The following is a 23,412-nucleotide window of genomic DNA, read 5'->3' on the forward strand; positions in this document are numbered from 1 at the left end:
TTATAAGGAGGTAGCGGTCGAGATCGTGTCCGCGTGTAAAGATAGATGGAAGATTTGTGCCCCATGGTGACGAGGTGAAATGATTACTTTGGGGAAAGGGACAGGGATTTTGGGGAAGTGGGAGCAGTACATTAAATGGGAAGTCACAACGGCTGATTGGTTCAAATTCAAATTGACACGCTTTATTGGGATTTGAGGGGACGTTTTTAAGGCAGCAGTTGAGATTCTGCAGCGGTTGGGATTTTGAAGATTTGCTAACCTTTGCCTTTCTTCAGCACATTACACGCAGCGTGTACGTGTCAAGTCACCATGATTCACGGTGGACACAGCTGTGTCTGGACGAACAAGTTAAATGTTGTCGCCTCAAGCCCACTTGTTGACTTGTGGACTCAGGAGGATATGTTGGGCAAGTCAAAATTTAGATTTAGCTTTAGCTTTATTTACCACGCCATGTCGGCGACTTATCTAGTTCATTCGCCATGATATTAGTTAGTTTTTCTTACATTCGTCGCCTTTGTTCTAAAGACACTCTCAGCTCTCATGCTTCGAGCCCCGATGTTTTGTGGACTTGTGGACTGGGCGAGACCCCTGAGGCCCTCGCCTAGGGATGCTTGCTCCAGGGAGACACACAAAGCCGGGGTTTGGGCCTCTTCCGAGAGGCCCAACCAGCCCACTAAGGACATCTAGGCAGGCCTAACCCCCAGCCTATAAATAGGGGGAGGTTACCAATTGTAAGGGACTCTTAGCACATTTCATGAATAACAAACTCTGTATTCAGTTACATTCTCGCTCTAAGCGGTTACGCTCTCTCTTTCTCTAGACTCTCTCATAGCAATCTTCATACTCTAGGTACTATACCTTATTTCTGTGTTCTTGGCTGGAACAATTGGTGGCGTATCCATACATCTCCAGAGACTTTGCTTGCAAAAGTGTTTAAGGCTATGTATTTTTTAGGGGGGTCCATTTTGAAGAGTCCGTGGATGTTTGAATAGGGGGGTGCTGGCGTCTGGGTAATGGCACTAAGATTCGAATTTGGGATGACAAATGGCTCCCTAATGGAGCACCAATCAACTTCCGGCAAGATGTAGTTGAGGATGTTGGACTCAAAATGGTGGCTAATTTACTTCTTCCTTCGAGAGAATGGAAAAAGCCCCTGATTGAGTGGACCTTTTGCCCGGTAACAGCTGAGAGAATACTAGAAGTCGTTCTCCCCATTACACCAACATATGATAGTTTCTTTTGGATGGGGGCGAATGATGGTGTGTATAGTGCAAAATCTGGGTATTTATTTTTGCAACAGGTTGATGGTCAAGGCATAGCTTCCTCTTCAACGACAGATTCAATGGAGGAAGGGCTGTGGAAAATATTCTGGGCAGCGCCTTCCCTTCCACGGTGTCAGGAGCTCTCATGGAGGCTCTATCATGGCGTTGTCCCTATTTGCCAAAAGCTCTGCCAAGGTGCAGTTGATGTTGATCCAAGCTGTCCTATTTGCAGGTTAGAGGATGAATCCATTGATCACTTGTTCTTGAGGTGTGCTGTCATGAAGGATAACTGGTTTGCATCACGGTTGGGAGTGCGGGTTTATTCGCATCAGCGCTTCCCGGTGTTCTTGCGGCTGCTGGTTCGTGACTTTGATGATGAGGGTGTAACCGAGGTCCATAGCTTACTCTATACGATGTGGGAGGCGAGGAATAGGGAGGTTTTTTATGAGCATATAGTGGATTGGAGGGAGGTGCTGGCTCGCGCGGGATCTATGCGAGTTCCACAAACGGAGGAGACGCCCAGGACGGTGGCTGGAGCTGTTACAGGACTGTGGATCAGACCAACAAGAGGAATAATTAAAGTGAATATTGATGCAGATGTGGGCAGAGACAAATTAGTTGGCTTTGGGATGGGGGCAAGCAACAACAATGGTGAAATTATGGCTTCCTCTTCCATGTACCCGACCTTGGTGTTGTCGCCATCGATTGGAGAGGGTCTTTCGCTGCGATGGGCAATGGAGTTAGCTACTCAATTGGGTTTACAGAGAGTTCTATTTGAGACAGGTTGTCTTCCTTTGTTCCAAGCTTGGAAGAAGGCTTCTGGAGGCTCTTATTTATTTACTGTTATTCAGGATTGTTTTCGCTTTTGTAACTTTTTTGACTTTGTTGATCTTTCATTAGTGCACCGTGATGGCAATTATGCTGCTGACTTTAAGGAGCGTAATGCCTCTACCTTTACCAATGAGGTTTGGATTGAGGAACGTCCGTCGGGTTTAATTCTGTTGTTGTTGGATGATAGTTTGGCTTCTATGCCTATTTGATTTAATGGATTCAAGGTGGGTGGAAAGTTCAACGAAATAGAATTGCAACAAAAGAAAAATTGAGATCAAGAGGCGTAGAACTGGAGGTTCAAGACTATTGTGTCTTTTGCAATTAGATTTGTGAATCTGTATCACACTTGTTTCTTTACTGTATATTACTTGGTCTCTTTGGGCTGCGATTTTCAATCGTGAAGGCTTCTTCTGGGTGATCCCCTTATCCATTGAACACTTGATTCTTGAATGGGATAGCTTGCCTAAATTGTCTGATGCAGAGCTCTAGAAAATGATTCCATATTCTCTAATATGGTCTATATGGATTGAAAGCAATGGAGTTTGCTTTAATGTTAAACCATTAACACCTCACAAATTTGAGAGATGCACTTGTTAAGGATGGGATTGTGGTCCAAAGCCCTTAATCGACGCTGCCCTTATAGCCTGGATGCTTTTTCCAGAGACTTTGTCAACATTAAGGTGATTCACCAGAGACAACTTCAGAGATATGTTGAATAGCTGCCTCCGGCTCCTGGTATTATGAAGGTAAATGTTGATGGTGCTGTGAAAGGAAGCCCTGGGCTATGCGGGATCGGGGAATTCTGAGGAATTCAAATAATGTGCTCAAGGGATTTTTCTCTAAAAATATTGGCCTCGGTTTTTCCTTTGAAGCAGAGGTAATTGCAATTTTTGAGGCTCTAAATCACTGTCATTAGTACCTAATTCACAATATAATCATAGAGAGCGACTTCTCTCGGGCTGTTAATGTGTTGTTGTGATAGGCAATGGAAATTGTAGTATACATTGAATCAGATTGATATTCTAATTTCGCTGGTCAATTACCTTAAAGTCAGACATATATATATATATATATAAAGAAGACTTGCTAAGAAATCTTCAATCTGCTCTTCAATTATTGAAGGAACCAATTAAGCAAGCCTATATATCGAGAAGTAAACAACTCTGCAGATCTGCTGGAAACACGAGGCTCCAATAAACCAAATGATTTGTACTACTTAAATAATCATGTGGGTATTTGAAAACCTTGTGGGGGAGGGGGTTGTCCCCACCATCAATTTCTATATGTTTGAATAAATTCTTGTTATATCTTTCTTAGATTTTTTTCAACATTTTATTTTTTACTTCAATTTATGCTTGATAATTAATATCAAAACTATTTTTAATTAATAGTTAATGAATTGTTTATATATTAAAAACTGACAAGTTGAAAACTATATAGTAAATAAAGTTACTAACATAAAATATTTATAAATAATTTTTAACTACTGATGAAATAGTGAAGAGGTCTTGTATTGGTATAAATGATTCACTCCATCTAATTCCTGAATCAACTCTTCACTCAAAAGCCACCGATCGAACCTACTCCCCACATTTGCTAAAGGAAGGTCAATTCCATTTGTACTTAAAGCCAGCAGATTTGGAGCAGGTCTGTTATTAAAAGACCAAGATTAAGTGAAATTTAAAATTATGTTCCAAAATAACAGGAAAACAACATTAGTGAACCGTTACTAATTTCAATACTTAAAATTTTTTATTTTATATAAAAGATATTACTTTATATAATTTTTATCATTTATTTATTTCTCAACTTTAGGTTGATAAGTAATATTTTAAATTCTACTTATATTTTAAATTTTAGTTAGATGCATAAGAAGTTTTAAAATGAATATAAAAATAATAATGAAAATAAATAACTAAATCAACTTTATATATATATATATATATATATATATATATATATATATATATATATAGACAACAAAAGGATAATTTATTGATTAAAAAACAGCAAAAAATAGTACTGTGCGTATTACACAAAGCTAGACAAACCCCGTCAAACTTGCAACCAAATAAAGCACCACAGCCCCAAAATATGTAGCAGCGAAACACTTGCCTTACCAAACAAATTTTCTTCCATATATAAAACACACAAACCTGATCCTTTTCTAACCTTAAACAAACCACTTGCTGTCGCACACACTAGAAAATGGACAACATAACAAAACTGACAGCAAAATAACATTCCAGCAGAACTCCTTTAGCAAATAATCAGCGCACAAACACCAAGCCAGTTAAACACACACCAGTATAATAGCAAACAAATACAGCGATTCAAACTCACTCTAGCCCCAAACCAGTAAAACAAACACTACCCTAGTACAAACAGTTAGTACTTATTATATTTTTTATTTATAAAAAAGTTATAAGTTTTATTTGTTACTTTTTAAAACATTCTCAATTTATGATTAGTATTTATAATTATAATTAAAATAATAATTTAAAATAGTAATATAATGATTAAATAAGCTCACTCAAATTGGAGTTGGGTTCTCCGGGGTCATTCCGAGTTGGTTTTATGTGTAGGTTGTTCTTTTTTCTCGGGCTTTTTTGGTTCCTCTGATATGGTAGCTTCTAGGTTGGTCTTTTGGGGTGTTGATAACTTCCTTTCTATATTCTTGGTCTATCTTTTTGTTGGGCGCTTTATCTCAGGTTTTTGGGGATGACATTTCATTGTTAGGTGTTTAGTTTTTGTGGGGGTCTTTTCACCTTTTTTGCTCTGCATTCTTTGGAGCTTTGTTCCCAAAGCGTCTTCTTAATATATGTATTTATGCTTTCAAAAAAAAATAATATAATGATTTGTTTTGTTTTAAAGAAAAATGTTATTATTAATAAAATCAAAAGCTTGAGAACAACCTTCTCAAGTAAAGCAGTCAAATCATGGGCAAATCACCCATAACTGATTTTCCTATCACAACCAGATTTAGCCAAAAAGTCAGCTACAATAAAGTTTATAATTAATTATAATAAAAATTATTATTAACTTTCTAATATTGATATTTATGTAAAGGTCTTATAAAGAAAATATAAAGGTAATCAATTTCAATTATTATTATTAATGTAATTATCTAGACTTACCCCTTTGAACAAGAAGTCATCTTATGCAATCCACTATATAATAATAAGACATGTCAATGTCCATCTTGTGAGAAAAACAATAAGAGTTGAAATTTTTTATAATGGTTGGCCATATCTATCCATTTCATCTCTTGGTTTTATGCCTTGCTTTCGTTTTGGTTTCAGGTAAGGAATAAAAGGTTTGTTTGATTTTATGTTGCATTCTAGTGAACAATTTTCCAACTGAAAATGGAGTATAATATATTATTTTAATATTATAATCTATTGATAAGAAATTAAGAAAATTATGTTCCAATATAAATATGATTAAATAAATGGCTTTTTAAGGAAATATTTATAGTTATAAATTTTTAATTCGAGTTATCATCCTAGAGAAACTAAGTTAACTAGTAATTTTTTTTCATAAAGTCATACAAGTCGGCAAGTTTTTGTGTGTGTGTGTGTCAGGAACCTCTTGTGCATATAAATTTTAATTAAATTTGGGTTTTGTACAGGAGTAGCGATCGGCTCTGAGATTGAAAGATTCCATGTACAACGTTGCGTAGGATTTTGCCCTAATGATTTTGAATGCATACAGGACTGCGTAGAAAGCGGCTATCACTATGGCGGAGAATGTTATCCCGGTCCTTCGTTATGTTGTTGTAATAAATATCCTCCTATGTAATCGCAACATACACCTCCAAATTATTTGGTGAATAAATGCCCGAGTAATAACATATTTAGTTTTATAAAGTATAAACATATTATATTATGTTTACGAATATATATCTAGTATCTAGTTGAAATATTAAAGGCTTAAAATCATTGGAGGCCCCTGATGTATCAATTTTGTGCAAAAGTCGTCCCGACTCTATTTTCGCCTATGTTTGTACTCTCAATGTTTTTAAAAAGTCGAGCAAATATCCCTTTTTCAGTTTGACGTTAGAAATCTAACGGAGGGGATGACGTGGTTTTCCCTTTATTTTTCTAACTTGCTACGTGGATTATAAGAACAAAAAACAAAAAAAATGATGGCATGCTTGAGGCACGTGCTTCTCCAATTTCAATTTGGGGATTAGGGTTCCATAGATCCCCAAATTGAAACACCACAACCTCTATCGAAGAACAGAAGAAAAAATCACGAAAGGGAGAGGAATAAACGATAGAGAAGTCGTGACGAACTAGAGGCAGAAACACATCGATGGGTGGGGAAAGTCATTTTTCTAGAGGGAGCTCTGTCATCGGTGGATATGGTCGAAGGAGGAACATATTGGGCATTGTAATTCTGGCAGCTATAAGACAGATGTTCTACGCGATGTCTAAGACATCTTGTACAACATGTTGTAATTTACAGTGTTCAGTTATGCAAGTTAATGAATAAAAATAGTGAGATAAACACAAGAGATTGGTAACCCAGTTCGGTACAATATCATCTACGTCTGGATGGTTTTCACCCGAGAAAGATAATCCACTACTATAGAGAATCAAATACACACAAGGTCTTAGATGAATAACCCCTGTTCACGACCCTTCCTACTTATTTCTACTAGTGGTTTATTACTTAGTCCTCCGCCTAAGTATGAGAGCCCCTATCACTTTCGCTCACAATCACTATCAAAGTTACTGATCCCTTAAATTAAGAGCAAAGACAGATCTCATGATCAAACAGAAAACACGAACAACTCTCTGCTAAGACACAAGTGCATAAAGCTGCTGAGAGAGTTACAAAATACAGTGTGAACTCACAAGAGCAAACCCAAATCACACAACACGAAGCACACCTAGCCACTAGATTTAGGTCTTCTTTAAATAGCAGTTCTTCAAGAAATGTCTTCGATGGGCTTGAACGAACAAAGAGTCCACAACAAAAGAGGAAGTTAATCTTTAACAAATTTGCAACAAATCTTATCACATAAGATTTGAATAACATATAAAAACTTCTACACAATCTCTTCAAATCAAATCTTCTGAAACAGATTTGATCACACTTGATATATTCCTTGAGCGGCGCACATAAGCTTTTTCAACAACCCTAACTGGATAATCACGAAATTAATCCAAAGCTTCTAGAATAAATCATCCAAACACACAACACGTTCTCAGGGACAAATGTCACAGTCACGATGTTACAACATCAGGTCTCACATCTTGTCACATACAAAACTACCTTAGGTAAAATGTAGGCAATCACGACCAAAGGGCCAACAATCTCCCCCTTTGTCAAATTTTAGCCAATACAACATACTACCATAAAACTCTTCAGAATATCGCAACTTTAATCATCATATCAGAGTAGCTAGAATATATCAAGGTAGCATAAACAGAAACTCTTCCAGCAACATAGCTATTATCAACAGCTATGAACAAAACCAATCTACCCAACCATACTGCACACACAACATTCTAATTCAGTAACAACACACGCCCCGATTTCTCGAGTGTCACACAGTAACCAACTTAGCTATTTTCACAAAGAATTTTCGCCGTTCAATTATTAATCTTGATTTAATGACCAAAAATTCAATTATTGCGAAACTTAACCTTTACGATTAGACTTTGTGGAATAAAGACGACAAGCATTTCTGTATAAGATAATCGTAATTAAAAGAAATTATAATCTCAAGTACACAAATAACACTTGGGCTGAAGCCCTACATCAAGGTATGACAAAATAAAATCCTGGAAATAAAAAGATAGTAATGGTTCAATACGGACTGTCAGTCCCACAGAAAGGAAAACTCTAAACCAAATCTCGCTTCTGAACATCAGCTTCCGCTTCAAGCGCCCTCTTCTTGGACTGCTCCAGCTTGATCACGCTTTTCCGAGGTCCCACCCTAAAGCAACTTGGACGCCCAGGAATACATTGTGCACAGACTCCCGGCTTGGCCTCTGGTGGTGAAGGCTCCACTGCCTTCTCTTCCTCGATCAAACGTGACTCCACTGTGGTGTCCGCTAAAGGGTCTTCTGTCGAGTCCTCCGAAGGGTCTTCTTCTTCCTCGTCCCCATGAAACCTAGCTGGAGAATGCAGAAACATAACTGACCTATCCCTAAGGATCTGACTCTCTATGATCGTCGCCGTTCTGTTTCTTCCCAAGAGCACCGCACCGGCCGACATAGATCCTCCGAACTCCGGAATTGTGGGTCTCCCAGAGCCGGTCTTCCTCTGGCCTATCCATAACGATCTTCCACCTCGTGATAGACTCCACATCCTTGGAGGTCGGCATCTACCCCCCCCCCCCAAATAAACACATAAAACAAATAACAGGGTCAGGTCCAACAGAAATAATAATAACAAAATCGACAGTACACAATTTAAGTACGTTATATGTCTTTTATGGGAATAAAGTTAGTTAGTCAGTTACTAACGAAATCTCACATCACACAACCCACCAAACCTTCCTTGGCCAATCACATACATCCGCAGATGTACAAATCATGTGAAGCTGCAATACTTCACAAAATCTCAAGGTGACCGCAGTCAACCAAATCACGTGGAGCCGCAATGATCCACAAAAATTCTCCCTCGCGTGCAAGCTACCGTTTTTCTCTAACGGCACCATCGTTCTCTTGGCCCATAGCCTTCACTAGACCTATGTCCAATTAAATCACATACACTTGCAAGCGAGTTGATTACACGTTTCTCTTTGTTTAAGTCTCTAAAGTCAACCTAGAGTCTTACAATATTCATCAAATAAATATAACAAATAAGCGATCACAGCCACATCGGGAATTACAGCTAGATGAGCGACCCTTTGAACAATTGTTCGGATAAACAACATCAACACAAGTTCATGCATGACATATCATGGCAAATTCCTTAGAATACTTGAATAACGAACCGTGCATGAAAAGAAAGGAAAAAAAATGCCCCGAACCCTTGAAAATAGGGTTCGGCCGAACCTCAGCAAGGCTTTAGGGTTTTCGAAAATAATTTTCTTTCCTTATTTTCAACCCCACAAGTCTTAGTCCAGCCCCCAAACATCCATATGATCACCCAAAAATTTCAGATTAAATCAATCATCAAAGATCATATTGGAACAAGTGAAAAGCAAGCCAAACATAGCAAGTTGTCATTTGAATTTCACATAAAATCATAGATTCATAGCATACACCCCAAGTAGAGATTAGCAACATGGTATCTCAAAGAAAAAAGTACAGCAAGCATCATATTCTCATAACTCAAGCAACAACCATCAAGATCACATTCTATCTCATGCAACTTTCATGGTAAAATCCTAATAAGTAACTACCCAAAACCTAGGACCAGCCCTTACCTTGCACGAATGGTGATGGAAAAACAGAGGTTTTGAGATGAAAGAATGATCACAAGTTGCTGTCCAAAATCCTCTCCTTGCTCTCTCTCCCAATAGGTCTCCTTCTCTTGCTCACGCGCACGCTCCTTCTCCCTCTCTTGATCTCTCTCTCTCTCTTTCCCTTTCTTTCTCTCTTTTTCTCTTCTCTTTTCTTGTTGTGTTTTTACGTGAAACAGTATGGTAGCACTTCTGATTTCTGAATGAGAATGAAAAATAAGGATTCCCCCTATTTTCCTTAGTGAAACCGGCGGCTAGCATCACAATTGGGCTAGGTTTTGTTTTTCCTTCTCTTTTTCCCTCACTAATTAGCCCAAGCCCAAAATTTAAAAGGTCAACTAATAAATCAGAAGTTAACACCTTTTTAAACACCAATTAATATGAATAAAAGGCAATTAAAACACAAAACCCCTCCCCCAAGCAACTATGTGGCCGGCGGCCACAAGGAGGTTTTAGGGTTTCCAAAACCCTAATCTCCTAAGCCCAAACCAAGCTTAGCCCACTTAGGTCTTTCTCATACTCCACTTCAGCCCATAACCTCTGATTAGATAGTTAACCCACAATTAACCACTAATCAAAAGGTTTAACACAAAAATACAATTTCTTACTTTTAGTAAAATTCGTAAGAACTATACAGCTAGACCTTTCGCCACTAAAACATGAATATCTCGGTCTACAGAGGTCGGGATGACCTGAAACCAACGAGATAATTTTCTTAACTTAAAGCGCTACAACTCTCATGAAGGAAGTTTTCCCAAATGAGGTCGTTAAGACCCTCTAAAAATTCACACAAGTTGACAACCATAATCTATCAATTTTCAAACTTGGCCAAAAACCTCATTTTATTCAATTTTTCTCAAAATAATACAAAAGGAATTTAGGGCCTTACATTTTTCTCAAAACCTCATTTTATTCAATTTTATTCAATTGTTCATACTTGGCTAAATCTCTTTTAATACTTGGGTTGTGGAACCCTTTTAGGATTATGTTTTGATTTGAACATTTGCTTCATATGAATTCTGTTTATTAATCTACGTAGTTGTTTCAATTTATCTTGATTATACTTGAATGCATGCGATTAATTTACTGATTCTTATGAGAACGGAAGTTGATTAGGAATTAGAGAAACAAAGAAACAATTAGATTAGGCGTTCCCTACTGCTTGAGTCAAGAGTAGAACCTAATTGCGTTGGCTAGTTTAAATAGAACTTAATCTTCAATTCCCTGGTCTAGGTGCTCGTAAAACAGACTTAGTAATTGAATTGAAAGTATAGGGCGTGTGAGTTATCAACATCTTAGAACATAGGTTAAATCGCCGTAGAGGAGTTTATCAAATTCATATGAACATTGTTAGAATGGAGACATAAGCCGAATAGGTGAAACAGAACCCAAGTACTATCTTTCTCATCTAATTTCTTAAACTATTTGATTATCGTTTTTACTTTTTATTAGTGATTGCTACAATCTTCAAAATCCTTAAAATTGGTTTTTATTTTCATAATCTAAATATTAGAAGTTAAGAGAATTAGTATTGAATCACAATCCTCGAGGGATCGATAATTTATTACTACGGGCAACTTTGTACACTTGCAAAAAAGCTATCAAGTTTTTGGCGCCGTTGCCGGGGATTGTCTTTCCAATACTAGTTTTAATTAATCTCTTTTGTTTAGATTTTTTTTGTCTTTCAATTTTTGTTATTCCATCTTTATTTAACGGGTGCTTCTAATTAGTGGGTTCAGTGTATGCGAGGTACAATTGATCTAGAGGCATTGCTTTTTGATCCAGAAATCGACCGCACCTTTCATTACCGGTTAGCACAACAAAGAAGAGCCCTTATATCTACAATGGCAGCTGAACCGAATGCTGAAACGAATGCTGAATTGGAAGTGCAACTTCGAGCGGAGTTCGCAAGGACTCAAGAGGAACGGGTGCAGGAAGCCGTGCGCCGAATCCCGCAAGAAAGAGAGCTAGAGGAGGTCAATCGTCCCCTCAGGGATCTGAATGAACCTGTCATGAGTTATGATTACCCAGGAAGTATAGCCCCTCAGAATGCCGAGGCTCAGAACTTTAAACTTAGACCTGCACTCATCAACCTGATCAGTCAACATCAATATGGAGGATCTGCGACTGAAGATGCCCATGCTCACCTAGAGCGGTTCATCAGAAACTGCAGTACTACACGTCTTCCCAACCCCAAGCTTGTTCGTTTGCAAGTCTTTCCTTTTTCACTAAGGGACACAGCTGAGGAGTGGCTCAACTCCCAACCTCAAGGTAGCATAACAACTTGGGAAGATTTAGCTAAGAAATTCACTAAAAAGTTTTTCCCTCGTACCTTGCTGAGGAAGCTGAAGAACGACATCCTGATTTTTAAATAGGAAGATACTGAGAATCTCCATGAAGCTCTAGAGCGGTTCAAGAAACTGTTAAGGAAGTGCCCTCAGCACAACCTCACTTTGGGAGCACAGGTAGAGAGATTTTATGACGGCTTGGCTGATTCTGCCAGATCAAACATGGAAGCAGCAGCTAGTGGCGAATTCGAAGCTCTTTCAGCTCAAGCAGGTTGGAACTTAATCAATAAAATGGCTGAAAGTGCAGTGAACTCTACCAATGACCTCCAAAACAGAAGGGGCGTACTGGAAATAGAAGCGTATGATAGGATGGTTGCTTCAAACAAGCAATTATCTCAACAAATGACAGCTATGCAACGACAGTTTCAGGCAGCCAAGATATCTAATGTGGATAATATCCATTGTGGAACAAGCGGTGGTCCTCATGCCAGTGAAGATTGCGGTGCAGATTTTGACGAGGAAGTCAAGGCTTTGGGAAATTCCCAAAATAATCCTTATTCCAACACCTACAATCCGGGGTGGAGGAATCATCCTAACTTTTCCTGGCGGGAACATAACAACTTCAATCAAGGAGGAAATAATCAGAGGCAATATTCAAATCAAAGATTCCAGTCTCAGAATTCAGGACCTCAAGAGAATCAGGATGAAGGCAGTGGCAATGGGAAGAAGAGCTTAGAAGAATTGATGGAGAATTTCATTAACAAAGCATATACTAGTTTCAAAAATCATGAAGCTGCTATAAAAAATTTGGAGACTCAGGTGGGACAGATGGCCAAGCAAATGTCAGAAAGACCCCCAGGTACAATTCCTTCAGATACTGTCATTAATCCTAAAGAAAATTGCTCTGCCATAACTCTTAGGAGTGGTGTTACCTTGAGTGAACCTAAACAGAAAATTGTAGAAAACAATAATGTCAATGATGAGTTTGTAGGAGATATTGAACCTTAAGGAGAAAATAAGAAAAAACAGAAAGAAAAAGAAGAGGAAAAGAGAAAAGTAGAATTAGAAAAAAAGTTTACAAAAGTCCCTTTTCCCCCTTTCCCCACTAACATAGCAAAGAGGAGGTTGGAGAAGCAATTCTCCAAGTTTATATCTATGTTCAAAAAGTTGCGTGTAGAGCTCCCATTCTCTGAAGTCTGGAAAAGATGCCTCAATATGCTAAATTCATGAAGGAGATACTCTCAAAGAAAAGGAGGTTGAGTGAAGAGAATGAGATCGTTGAGCTTACTGAGGAGTGTAGCGCTATTCTACAGAGGATCCAGGTAGTTTCACCCTACCTGTTAATTTTGGGGCTTCAAAGCAAGTGATTTAGGGTCAAGCGTCAACTTAATGTCCCTATCAATGTTTGAGCGACTTAATGTTGGTGAACTGAAGCCGACAATGATGATGCTTCAATTAGCGGATCGCTCCATAGTGGCTCCATGGGGAGTTGTTGAAGATGTGCTAGTAAGAGTAGGAGAGTTCGAGTTCCCAGTGGACTTCGTGATAATTGATATGGATGAGGACTCTAAAATACCATTGATTTTGGGAAGACCGTTCCTAGCCACTTCACAAGTGAAAATAAATGTGGGAAAAGGAACAATATCTTTGAGGGTAGCTGATGAGAAAATCACTTTCATAATCTTTGACCTGAAGCCAAAACCAGTTGAGAAGAATGATGTATTTTTGGTAGAGATGATGGACGAGTGGAGTGATGAGAAGCTGAAGCAGTTCTTCCTTAAAAAGAAAGCTAGAGCATCAAATAAGAAGAAAAAGGAGGACATGCAAAGCAATCAAACTGAACAAGTATACTCAATGAGTATGATTGTTGATTCAGAGAAGAAGGAGGAGTCGAAGTCAGAGCAGAAGGAGAAGATCAACTTAGAAAAGAAGGAGGAGAAGGTAAAAGGTGGGTGCTTCCAATGGAAGCCAACGTTTAAGAAAGAACAAAAATCTTTTATCCCTCTTAACTCTAAACTTAATGATTGTGTTTTAGCTTTTGAGGTTGAATGCAAAAATCTAACTAAGGTGTGTGCTCAATTGAAAGATCCCGAATGTGCAATGCAATTTGGGATAAACCCCGGATGACATTATGAGTCTAGGGAAGTCTAGCAAAGACTATAAAATTGCGCTTCTTGGGAGACAACCCATGTGATAGTTTTAGTTTTATTTCGTTGGTTATAATATCATTTTCATTTTGCTTCTTAGTTTTAATCATTTATTTTATTTGGTCTTGTACTGTTAGTTTTATTTAAAAAAAAAAAAATTCCTTAGTATGAGTTTTTATGATATTTCGAGTCTTAGTGTGTAGTAGAGTCTCATGTATTGCATAGGTTAGAGAGCTGAAAATTGGTTAAGTTTGGAAAATTCTGGTAAAATAAGGACTTTTAGTGGCGCTTCTTTCCATTCTATGGCAGCGAAACAATGAAACCGCTGCATTAGCTTGGAAAAGAAAAAAATAAAATTGGGAGCTTACTGGAATTTGCAGCGCCAGATATGGCGCCGTTTTTTCCCAGCGCAAGTCTATTGCTGCAGTTCTACTGATTCTGCTGCTTTAGTCCCTGTTTTAAAAAAAACGTAATTTCCTGTTTTTTATTATTATTATTATTTACTCAGTTTTTTTTTAATTCCAGAAAATAAAAAAATTTAAAAATTCAAAAAAAAAAAATCAGTTTTTTTTTAATCATAAAAATTACTTTTTTTTACATTATGTGAGATGCAATTATCTATGGTATTTTTGATGTGTTTGTTCATGTTGCAAGGACTAAAGTGTTTACGTTGAAAAAGTTTGAACAAGGTTGGAGACCTCATTTGTTGATGAACTCCTGGTAGTATCAAGTGTTGCATCTACATGGAACAAACAGAGAAGTAATTCATAAACCACGTTCCTCCTATTTTGCATGTTCACTTTGTGCTAGTAGCAGTATGTATTCCGTTTTTTGTTATGAGTATGTTACCCTTATATGCTTGTGTTGTGCACCATATTACTTGCATATCTTAAGCGGTTTCACCCTAAATTTAGATGCTGGTTTTGTTTGTGAAAATTGCTGAAAATAAGTTATTTGGGGCGATTCACATGTGGGGAACTGTTTGTGTTAAGAGAATGAGAGCTGGGTAGCTTTGGAAACCTGAGTTGAGTTGCTTGAAAAACTGTTTTGAGTTCTGATTATGGGTACACTTACCCTTTTGTTTCTGAGTGTTGAGTGAATAATTCTGACATACTTGTACCTGCTTGAACCTGTCTTGATTTGCATCTCGGTTGAATATGTGCAGTTGTGTGATTCAGAGAGAGACTTATAGGAATTTTTGTTGGCTTTCAGAATTTGCTTTCATGTTTCCCTTAGTGGCCCCTTTGAGCCTTAATTAATATTTCTTTGGTGCCTTGCTTTGGCGATTTGTTTGGTTGTTAAGTGATCTTAATTGTGGCCCCTTTGAGCCTTAAATATTATTCCTTAGTTACTTACAAATTGGAAAGAGCTTAAAAAAATTGTAGGCTTCTCTTCTCTCAAGAAAAAGTGCAAAGTAAAAAAATGAAAAATTTGAGGAATGTGCCTCGGAACAAAGGAAAATAAAAAAAAAATGAACTAAGTGAGTAAAGTTATAGGGGTGGTCATCCCACTTTCTATGTTCCCCAATCACTTCACTACTTTGTTCCAAATGAAAAAAAAAAGAATTAAGAGAGAGAGAGAGAGCCTAAATGTGTTGAATCTATTGCTCTTTTGTGCGACATAAACAAAGATCAATTAACCAACATTGGGTAGCCCTTTGAGTTATCAATTCTTTCAATTACATACCTACATTGCACCCATGGCCATGTTACAACTTGATGAGGTCTCTCCTAATTGCTTTGTTGTCTTATTTGATTTTGAGTTGAAAGATAGCCTAGTTTGATGCACTGTACTTGTTTGTTCATGAGTTGAGAGATGTGTGAGCTTAATTGTGTATGGACTCTTGACTTTGTTTCCCTACTGCTTGTAATTCTCAGTTACTGAAGTTTATTCATGTTGGTAAATCCGCAAGTGTACGGAATCCACCCGGTTTTAAATATTGAACCACAGGGATTGTGAGTGAATAGATTCGGTTTAAGCTTTGAGTTTGCAGGTTTGTGTTATTGAAACAAAGATATGTCGAAGCAGTAATAAGGAAAAAGAAAATATAAATTCAGAAATGAAACAGAGAATGAAAAGAAAGAGTGATTTACTTTGGGTTCTTGCTCAACTAATCAATTCAAGTACATCATTCTAAGCACATGTTCTCATGAATTTCTCCTTGAAGCTATAGCCTAGTTACTCACTTATTGATTCCTCACATAAGCAATTCTCCCATACTAAAAGCTAAGCCCAATTCCTTGTGTACTTAGTCATTTATATGAGGTTTTATATCATGCAATTTTAGGCCAACAAACCCCAACCCTTCCTCTATTCCTAGTAGCAAGCAAAGAAGGGGTAATCCCAAATCGGTTCCCTAATCTATAACAAACTTCCGTTCTATTATAGAAAAGCATAAAGCTAGCACATGTTCTAACTTGAAAGATAAAGCATGGATATGGGATTCAAGGAAAGAAGAAGAACATGTGGAAAAGAACTTAAAATTAGAACTTAAAAGGAAAAGTTTTACAAGAAAACCAAAGTGTAACACCCCGATTTCGGTGGCGTCACTTTAGTAACCAAAAGAAAATACTTAAGCGGAAAAACGTGAATTATTTTTTTTCGACAATATAACTAAAGACAGAAAGCAATAAACTCCCCAACAAAAGATAAAAGGAACTACTATACAACTATATATACATGCCTCGCTAAACACAACCACGTCACGAGTAACCTCCAGTGACGGGTGACAGAAAAAGAGTAACGCCCGAAGGCAATATGTACAGTCCAAGGTAAAAATACTGTGTCCGCAACACTAAACCTCAAAATCTGAGAACAAGTTGGCCCAGCGGCCTAAGAAAAGACCCCCTAAACATCCAACCAGCTCTCTGTGATCCCCATAGGAAACCACACAAAAAGCTACCGGTAGGAAACTACCCTGTCCCCAAAACTGAAGCATGACGGTCAGAGCATCGACGCTACTCCTACACTAATCCCTACCCGAGGAGCCCACACTAGCACTCGATCCTACATGCTAGCGCGGTCGTCATCCGAATCTGCATCCAGGACGACTAAGTCGACATACTCAACACTGCCCTCTCTGTCCACCCTAATGCGCTCCTGCACTGGCCTCTCGGGCTCGGGGCCCGGAACGAGATCCGCGACGACAGCAGCAGCAGTAGACGGACTAGACTCCGTCGAAGCCCCACCTACTGGCAGCTCCTCAGAGGGGTCCTCATCATCCGAAGGGGATGGTGGCGGTGGAGGTACTCCCAAGCCGGGTCCACAGTGTACTCCTGGAGGCAGGTTGAAGCTCACTATGTGCCTCCTCATCACCCCTTCCGTCAAGCGTCCGAATCGGTCGACACGGTCCTCCATGACCCGACCGGTGTAGGTCGCACGGTGGCCCTCGGGATCGACCACCCATGCACCTGGGTCGTCTTGATCAAGCATCTCGTACCTGGTCCCCCCCCGATGGGCTGACCATGGTAAACTAATCCCCCATACTCATCTGACAAATGGCGTAGTCCGCCCAAACACACACAGCAGACGCGAGGGTCAACTCCAAAGAATTATATAATTAATAAAACCAGATATAATTATAGGATAATGAATACTTGCCGCTCAGGCTTATAAGTTTTGGGATAGATTCCTAGGGTTGCATGTATCACAATGAATATAAAGAACCATAATAACAAGTAGCATGCCTCAAAAATAGGATAAACAGTTACCAATCACACTCAGCAACTAAGTCAGCATGTATGTTGCATGAAATGCAATGCTGGGTAACAAAATGCATTCCGGAAGAAGGATGGACACCATCGAGTCAGCCCTAACACCGGCCAAAGTGGGACCGATCCGCTCGGGCGTCTCTTACACCACACAAAAGTAGTCAGATCAGCAGTGAACCCGTAGGTCTGCCATTCCGTCTGCTACTGAGGACCACCGTAGTGTCCTAAATATGGAAATCCGGGTCTTATGACCATTTTGGAATCCACCGAGGTCCGGTATCACGCCGTGTATTAACCTCAAAATGAGTGCATGAATGCAAGTGATTAGCCAAACAACGTCTCCGACCTCACCCGACACGTCGCCACGTGTTCTAAATAACTTATTGTCTCTAAAAAGCCTACCCTAAGGCAAACGTCGATTCTGCGACAAAAATGAATTAATCAAAGAAGAAGAATGTACTTTGGAACTCATGGTTCCCGGCTAAACTTTAGATAGCCAATCAATAAACTGCTCATCGAGCGAAAAGGTACCGAAGTACTTGGAAACTTATAGTCTCCGGCTAAACTTTAGATAGCCAAACATTAAACTGCTCATCGAGCGAAAAGAGTATCAACATACTCGAAAACTTGTTAGTTCCTCAAAACTTGGACTCGACGACACTTCTCATATCTCCCAAACTAATATTCGGCTCTAAGCTCTTATCTAAGATTATTATTATTGTTCAAAGTATTTAGAAGTTGATTAATGTCTTATGAGTTTTCCGTGATGAAATAGTTTACATTTTAATCTTATAATACTTCCTAAGAGTTTTCAGAGATCCCATAATCTCAAATAATTCCCTGAGAAGGTCTCGATCCATTAAAACATAACAAGGTCCGAACTCCGTTCGTCCTTTAAAACTCTCTCAAAATCTCATAAAAATTCGGCATGACTTGCCCGTAATCCTCACTTTCCAGAAACATAGGCACGAGTGGAATAGCATCAATGAAACAGCTCAACCAATAGGCATAAACAGCATATTCCAACACATCCTAAGTTAACCATGTAGCACATAGCATGTGAATCATTTAGCACACAATATCATGGCATCAAGTACTCAACAAGTTCGGCCGAAGCCTCAGAAATCATTTCAGACATTTAGCAATTAGGTGCATAACACATAAATCAAGTCGAATTTCATCGACACCTAAAGCATTATCTAGTAATTCAGAGAATAGCCCTCACCGGTGGGTCTTCCAGCTTCCTCCTCAAAATGTTCTTCAAGCTCTTCTCCTTGATTTCTGGGAATCTCCTCAAACGAACCTTAAGCAAAAATCACAGAAATCAACACCAAGAGTCAGAAACTCAGCAATCAAAGAGTCCTAGGGTTACACAGTACACTACTACCTCCGTGGTACGACAATCTAACGCGTTAAGACAAGTTTTCGAAAAATCGGATTCTCCTCCCCCCTTGATATAGCTCTCGGCCACTTCCTCTAATTGGGAGGGTCGATTTTTCTTCGATCAAACTTGGTTCCTAGGTTAACATAAGCCGTAACTAAGACGGTTCTAGGCTCGGAAAAATTTTCGGATCGAAAACTGATATAGGGGTAGTTTGGTCATTATTTTTAGCTCAGAATTTCAAAATTGGATTTTTGAAAAACAAATTGGATGGGGACGTCCACAACGACGTTTATGACGACAAATCCTACTAGCACTAAGCCAAGTTGATAGATTAGAGCTTAAAGGTTGCGACTTTGCCGAAAAATGGGTATTTAGGGTAGAAATTGATCCCGGCGGCATTTCGTCGACATTTGACAAAATCTAGTCCGCAGAACACGCTCAGGAGCATGCAGGGAAGAAGTTTAGACGCTGAAATCAGCTGATTTGAACAGTTTTTCAAAAACCTCAAAATTTTGAACTCAGAAAGTCGCAGGAGAAGTGGACAGAAACGACGATTCGAAGGAGAGTATAGATTACCTACCTCGAGGTCTTCGATTAGTGACGATCGGTGAAGCAAACGGGCAAGAAACGACGAAGATCCGGATCTCTCTCTCTCTCTTGATGCTCGCGGGTTTGGGGAGGGGAAAAGGGTGTTTTTTTCTCAAAAAAATCTAATTTTCGAGCTATTTATAGGTTTTGGAAAAAACGGAAAAATGATTTTTTTTTTCGATTCCGATTTTTCCTGCGCGTTCCTCTGCGCATTCTAAGATAGGTTCTGGCGACAGAATTCCAGAACTCAAAATAGGATTCTTGGAATTAAACCAGAAGATCCAAGATCGGCATAAGTCGGTGTAAGTCGGTTTATCCCGAAAAACTACTTTTTGCAGTGATCGTCGGATGAGAAAACTTCCTTCTGAAGAAAGATTAGAATTGACGAGAGAAATAGGAGAACGCGGGTGGAATCTTCTTTTGCAGCTCCGAATAGAAAAAACCTTCATCGTCTATCGATCTTAGGTTTCTCGAACTATCAGGGATTCCGTTTCGGCAAACTTCCGAGAATTGGAATTTGACGTTCATACTTTCCAGGATTTCGCATCGAAATGATTGTTTAAGGACGGAAAAGAGAAGTTCTAACATTTCTCTGAGGATTTTTGGAATTAGTTTCCATCGTGTCCTAAAGCGTAAATTAACTATTCACTAATACCTTTGACCAAGGATTAAGCGTATGTTAGTCGTGCTATAACTCTTATCGGTTTTTCGATAAATTCTTGGACTTTTCCTGAACCTTTTTCCTTCCCAAATTTATCTTAATCAAATAACTCTTTTATTTTATTCACTTATCCAAAGCGTTAAAACTTGGGCCTTACATTACTACCCTCCAAAAAGAAAGTTTCGACCTCGAAACTTAAGGGTCAGTAAAAAGTTCTGGATACTGTTCCTTGATCTTTTCCTTCAGCTCCCACGTCGCATCGCCTGTGTCCTTGTTCCAAATAACCTTCACTAACTCGATCTCTTTTCCCCTCAACTGCTTTATCCTTGTGTCACCAATGCTGATTGGCGGTGTCTCGAAAGACAAGTTATCCTTCAACTCAATGTCATCCATCTCGATGACGTGCGTCGGATCAGCAATATACTTCCGCAGTTGTGACACATGGAATACATCGTGAACGTTTGATAGGAAAGGCGGTAGTGCGATCTGATAAGCTACCGGCCCTACACGACGAGTAATCTGATAAGGTCCAATGAACTTTGGCGTCAGCTTTCTTGACTTGATTGCTCGACCAACTCCTGTAGTCTGGGTAACTCGCAGAAACACATGATCTCCTTCTTCGAATTCCAGGGTTCTGCGCCTTTGATCTGCATAGCTCTTCTGTCTACTCTGAGAAGCCTTCATCTTTTCTCTGATCTGTTTAATCTTCTCAGTCGTCTGTTGCAGAAGTTCCGGTCCTACTAACAAATTCTCTCCATCTTGATACCAACATAAAGGTGTTCTACACTTGCGGCCATACAATGCCTCATACGGTGCCATACCTATGGTCGTATGAAAACTGTTGTTATATGTGAATTCAATCAGTGGCAATAGGGTATCCCAACTGCCCTTGTTGTCTAACACGCAAGCTCGTAGCAAATCCTCCAATGATTGGATAGTTCTCTCAGTTTGCCCATCAGTCTGTGGATGATAAGCAGAACTTAATCTCAGCCTCGTTCCCAAAGCCTCATGAAGAGCCCCCCACAAATGTGAAGTAAACTTCGGGTCTCTATCGGAAACGATACTTGTTGGCACTCCATGAAGTCGCACAATCTCAGCTATATAAATCTCTGATAGCTTATCCACGTTGTACGTAGTTTTCACAGGTATGAAATGAGCCGACTTAGTCAGTCGATCCACGATTACCCAAATCGAATCATATCCTTTTTGAGTCCTTGGCAATGCCACGACAAAATCCATCGATATGCTATCCCATTTCCATTGAGGTACATCCAAGCTTTGTAGCATACCCGCAGATTTCTGATGTTCCACCTTCGCCTTTTGACAGGTTTGTAAGATCAAGTTTTGATCTAGTAGTACAACTCTATGTTTTGATGATTACAAGTTAACCTTTTGATATGAACAATTGTGGTACTCTAACGTGTTTTTCTGAGTGTGCTATTTACAGGCTCTGACCTCAACTCAATTTCACACAAATCAGAAGCACTGTGTATAAAGAGTAACCCAAGCAACGCTTTCGCATTCACCATGTTCAGTATGAACAGTGGAAAAGCTTCAGAAGTTCTGAAGTTATACAAACTCTGATGAGGACTCAGTCACTAAAAGCTCTGAAGATCCAGAAGTTCTGATAACCAAGAAACACTGAAGGTTCAGATGTTCTGATGGTGTAGAAGACTCTGAAGTTGCAGAAGCTGAATAGTGGAAACTCTGAAGTCCAGAAGCAAGAAACTCTGAAGGCCATGTTCTTCCGTCTGAGTTCAGAATCAGAAGATACAATGGTCAGAGGATCTGTGCTTTCCCTCTGACTCTGATCAACCGGCTTCACAAGTTCCAATATGAAGTATTCCTCTGATCAGAAGTCTCCTAGGTTAAAAGGTCAAGTCGCTATCCAAGTACAAAAGCAAGTGTACCTTCCTGACGACCTACCTAACGTTCTCAGCCACAGCAGAAGCTGGATTTTCCAGAACTGCCCTCCAACGGTAGCATTTCTCATGCAACGCTCAACCCTAATCCTTGGAGTATATATAGAGGCTGAAGATTGAAAGAAGCGGCGAGAAGAAGTAATACACACGCGCAAGACATATTCAAAATATTCTAAGCTTTCTTTCATCTGAAATTCATTGAGTTTACAATTAGCTTTTTAGAAGCAAATCTCTTGTAAACAATTCTTTGATAAACAGTTTGTTTAGTTCCTTTAGGAGATCAAGGTTGATCGGATCCTAGAGAAGACTAAGAGAGTGAATCTTAGTGTGAGCTAAGTCAGTGTAATTGTTAGTCACTTGTAGGTTTCAAGTGCAGTTGTAACTCTTACCTGATTAGTGGATTGCCTTCATTCTAAGAAGGAAGAAATCACCTTAACGGGTGGACTGGAGTAGCTTGAGTGATTTATCAAGTGAACCAGGATAAAATCCTTGTGTGCTTTTCTATCTCTTATCTTTAGCACTTAAGTTCTCGAAAGATTTGTCTAAATCTTTAAGGTGGAAGTTTTGTTCTGAAAACGTTATTCAAACCCCCCCTTTCTACCGTTTTTCATACCTTCAATTGGTATCAGAGCGCAAGTTCTGATTACCACACCTAACAGTGTTCAGTGATCCGGGCCGGTGTGAAAAACAATGGCTGCCACCACCAGTGAAACTCAAAGAGATGGTTACAATGCAAAGCCTCCTATGTTCGACGGTCAAAGGTTCGAATGTTGGAAAGATAGACTGGAAAGTTTCTTTCTGGGTTTCGATGCAGATCTCTGGGATATTATTGTGGATGGCTACGAGCGTCCAGTTGATGCAGATGGCAAGAAGATCCCAAGGTCAGAGATGACTGCAGATCAAAAGAAGCTGTACTCACAACATCACAAAGCAAGAGCAATTCTTCTAAGTGCTATTTCCTATGAAGAGTACCAGAAGATTACAGATCGTGAGTTTGCTAAAGGCATTTTTGAATCTCTGAAGATGTCTCATGAAGGAAACAAGAAAGTCAAAGAATCAAAGGCATTGTCTTTGATCCAAAAGTATGAATCCTTCATCATGGAGCCAAATGAGTCCATTGAAGAAATGTTCTCCAGATTTCAGTTGCTTGTAGCTGGCATACGACCTCTCAACAAGAGCTACACAACAAAAGA

At 39.1% G+C, this 23,412-nt stretch overlaps 1 protein-coding gene and 1 non-coding gene across 2 annotated transcripts; one reads left to right on the forward strand and one right to left on the reverse strand.

Annotated features, from left to right (window-relative positions):
- Positions 1 to 1,108: 1,108 nt before the first annotated feature.
- On the forward strand, positions 1,109 to 2,302 carry LOC130736128 (uncharacterized). Its single transcript, XM_057587975.1, has one exon. The coding sequence runs from the start codon at positions 1,109 to 1,111 to the stop codon at positions 2,300 to 2,302; it is 1,194 nt and encodes a 397-aa protein (XP_057443958.1).
- Positions 2,303 to 11,861: 9,559 nt separating this feature from the next.
- Positions 11,862 to 11,968, reverse strand: LOC130741614 (small nucleolar RNA R71). Its single transcript, XR_009020502.1, has one exon. It is a non-coding gene; the product is annotated as a small nucleolar RNA R71 (small nucleolar RNA).
- Between the last annotated feature and the right edge of the window lie 11,444 nt (positions 11,969 to 23,412).

Source organism: Lotus japonicus, chromosome 2 (genome assembly GCF_012489685.1).
Source record: "Lotus japonicus ecotype B-129 chromosome 2, LjGifu_v1.2".
NCBI lineage: Eukaryota > Viridiplantae > Streptophyta > Magnoliopsida > Fabales > Fabaceae > Lotus > Lotus japonicus.

Bases quoted from the DNA above. Each gene is read 5' to 3' on its own strand.
- LOC130736128 (XM_057587975.1), top strand. From the start codon at position 1,109: ATGGTGGCTAATTTACTTCTTCCTTCGAGAGAATGGAAAAAGCCCCTG.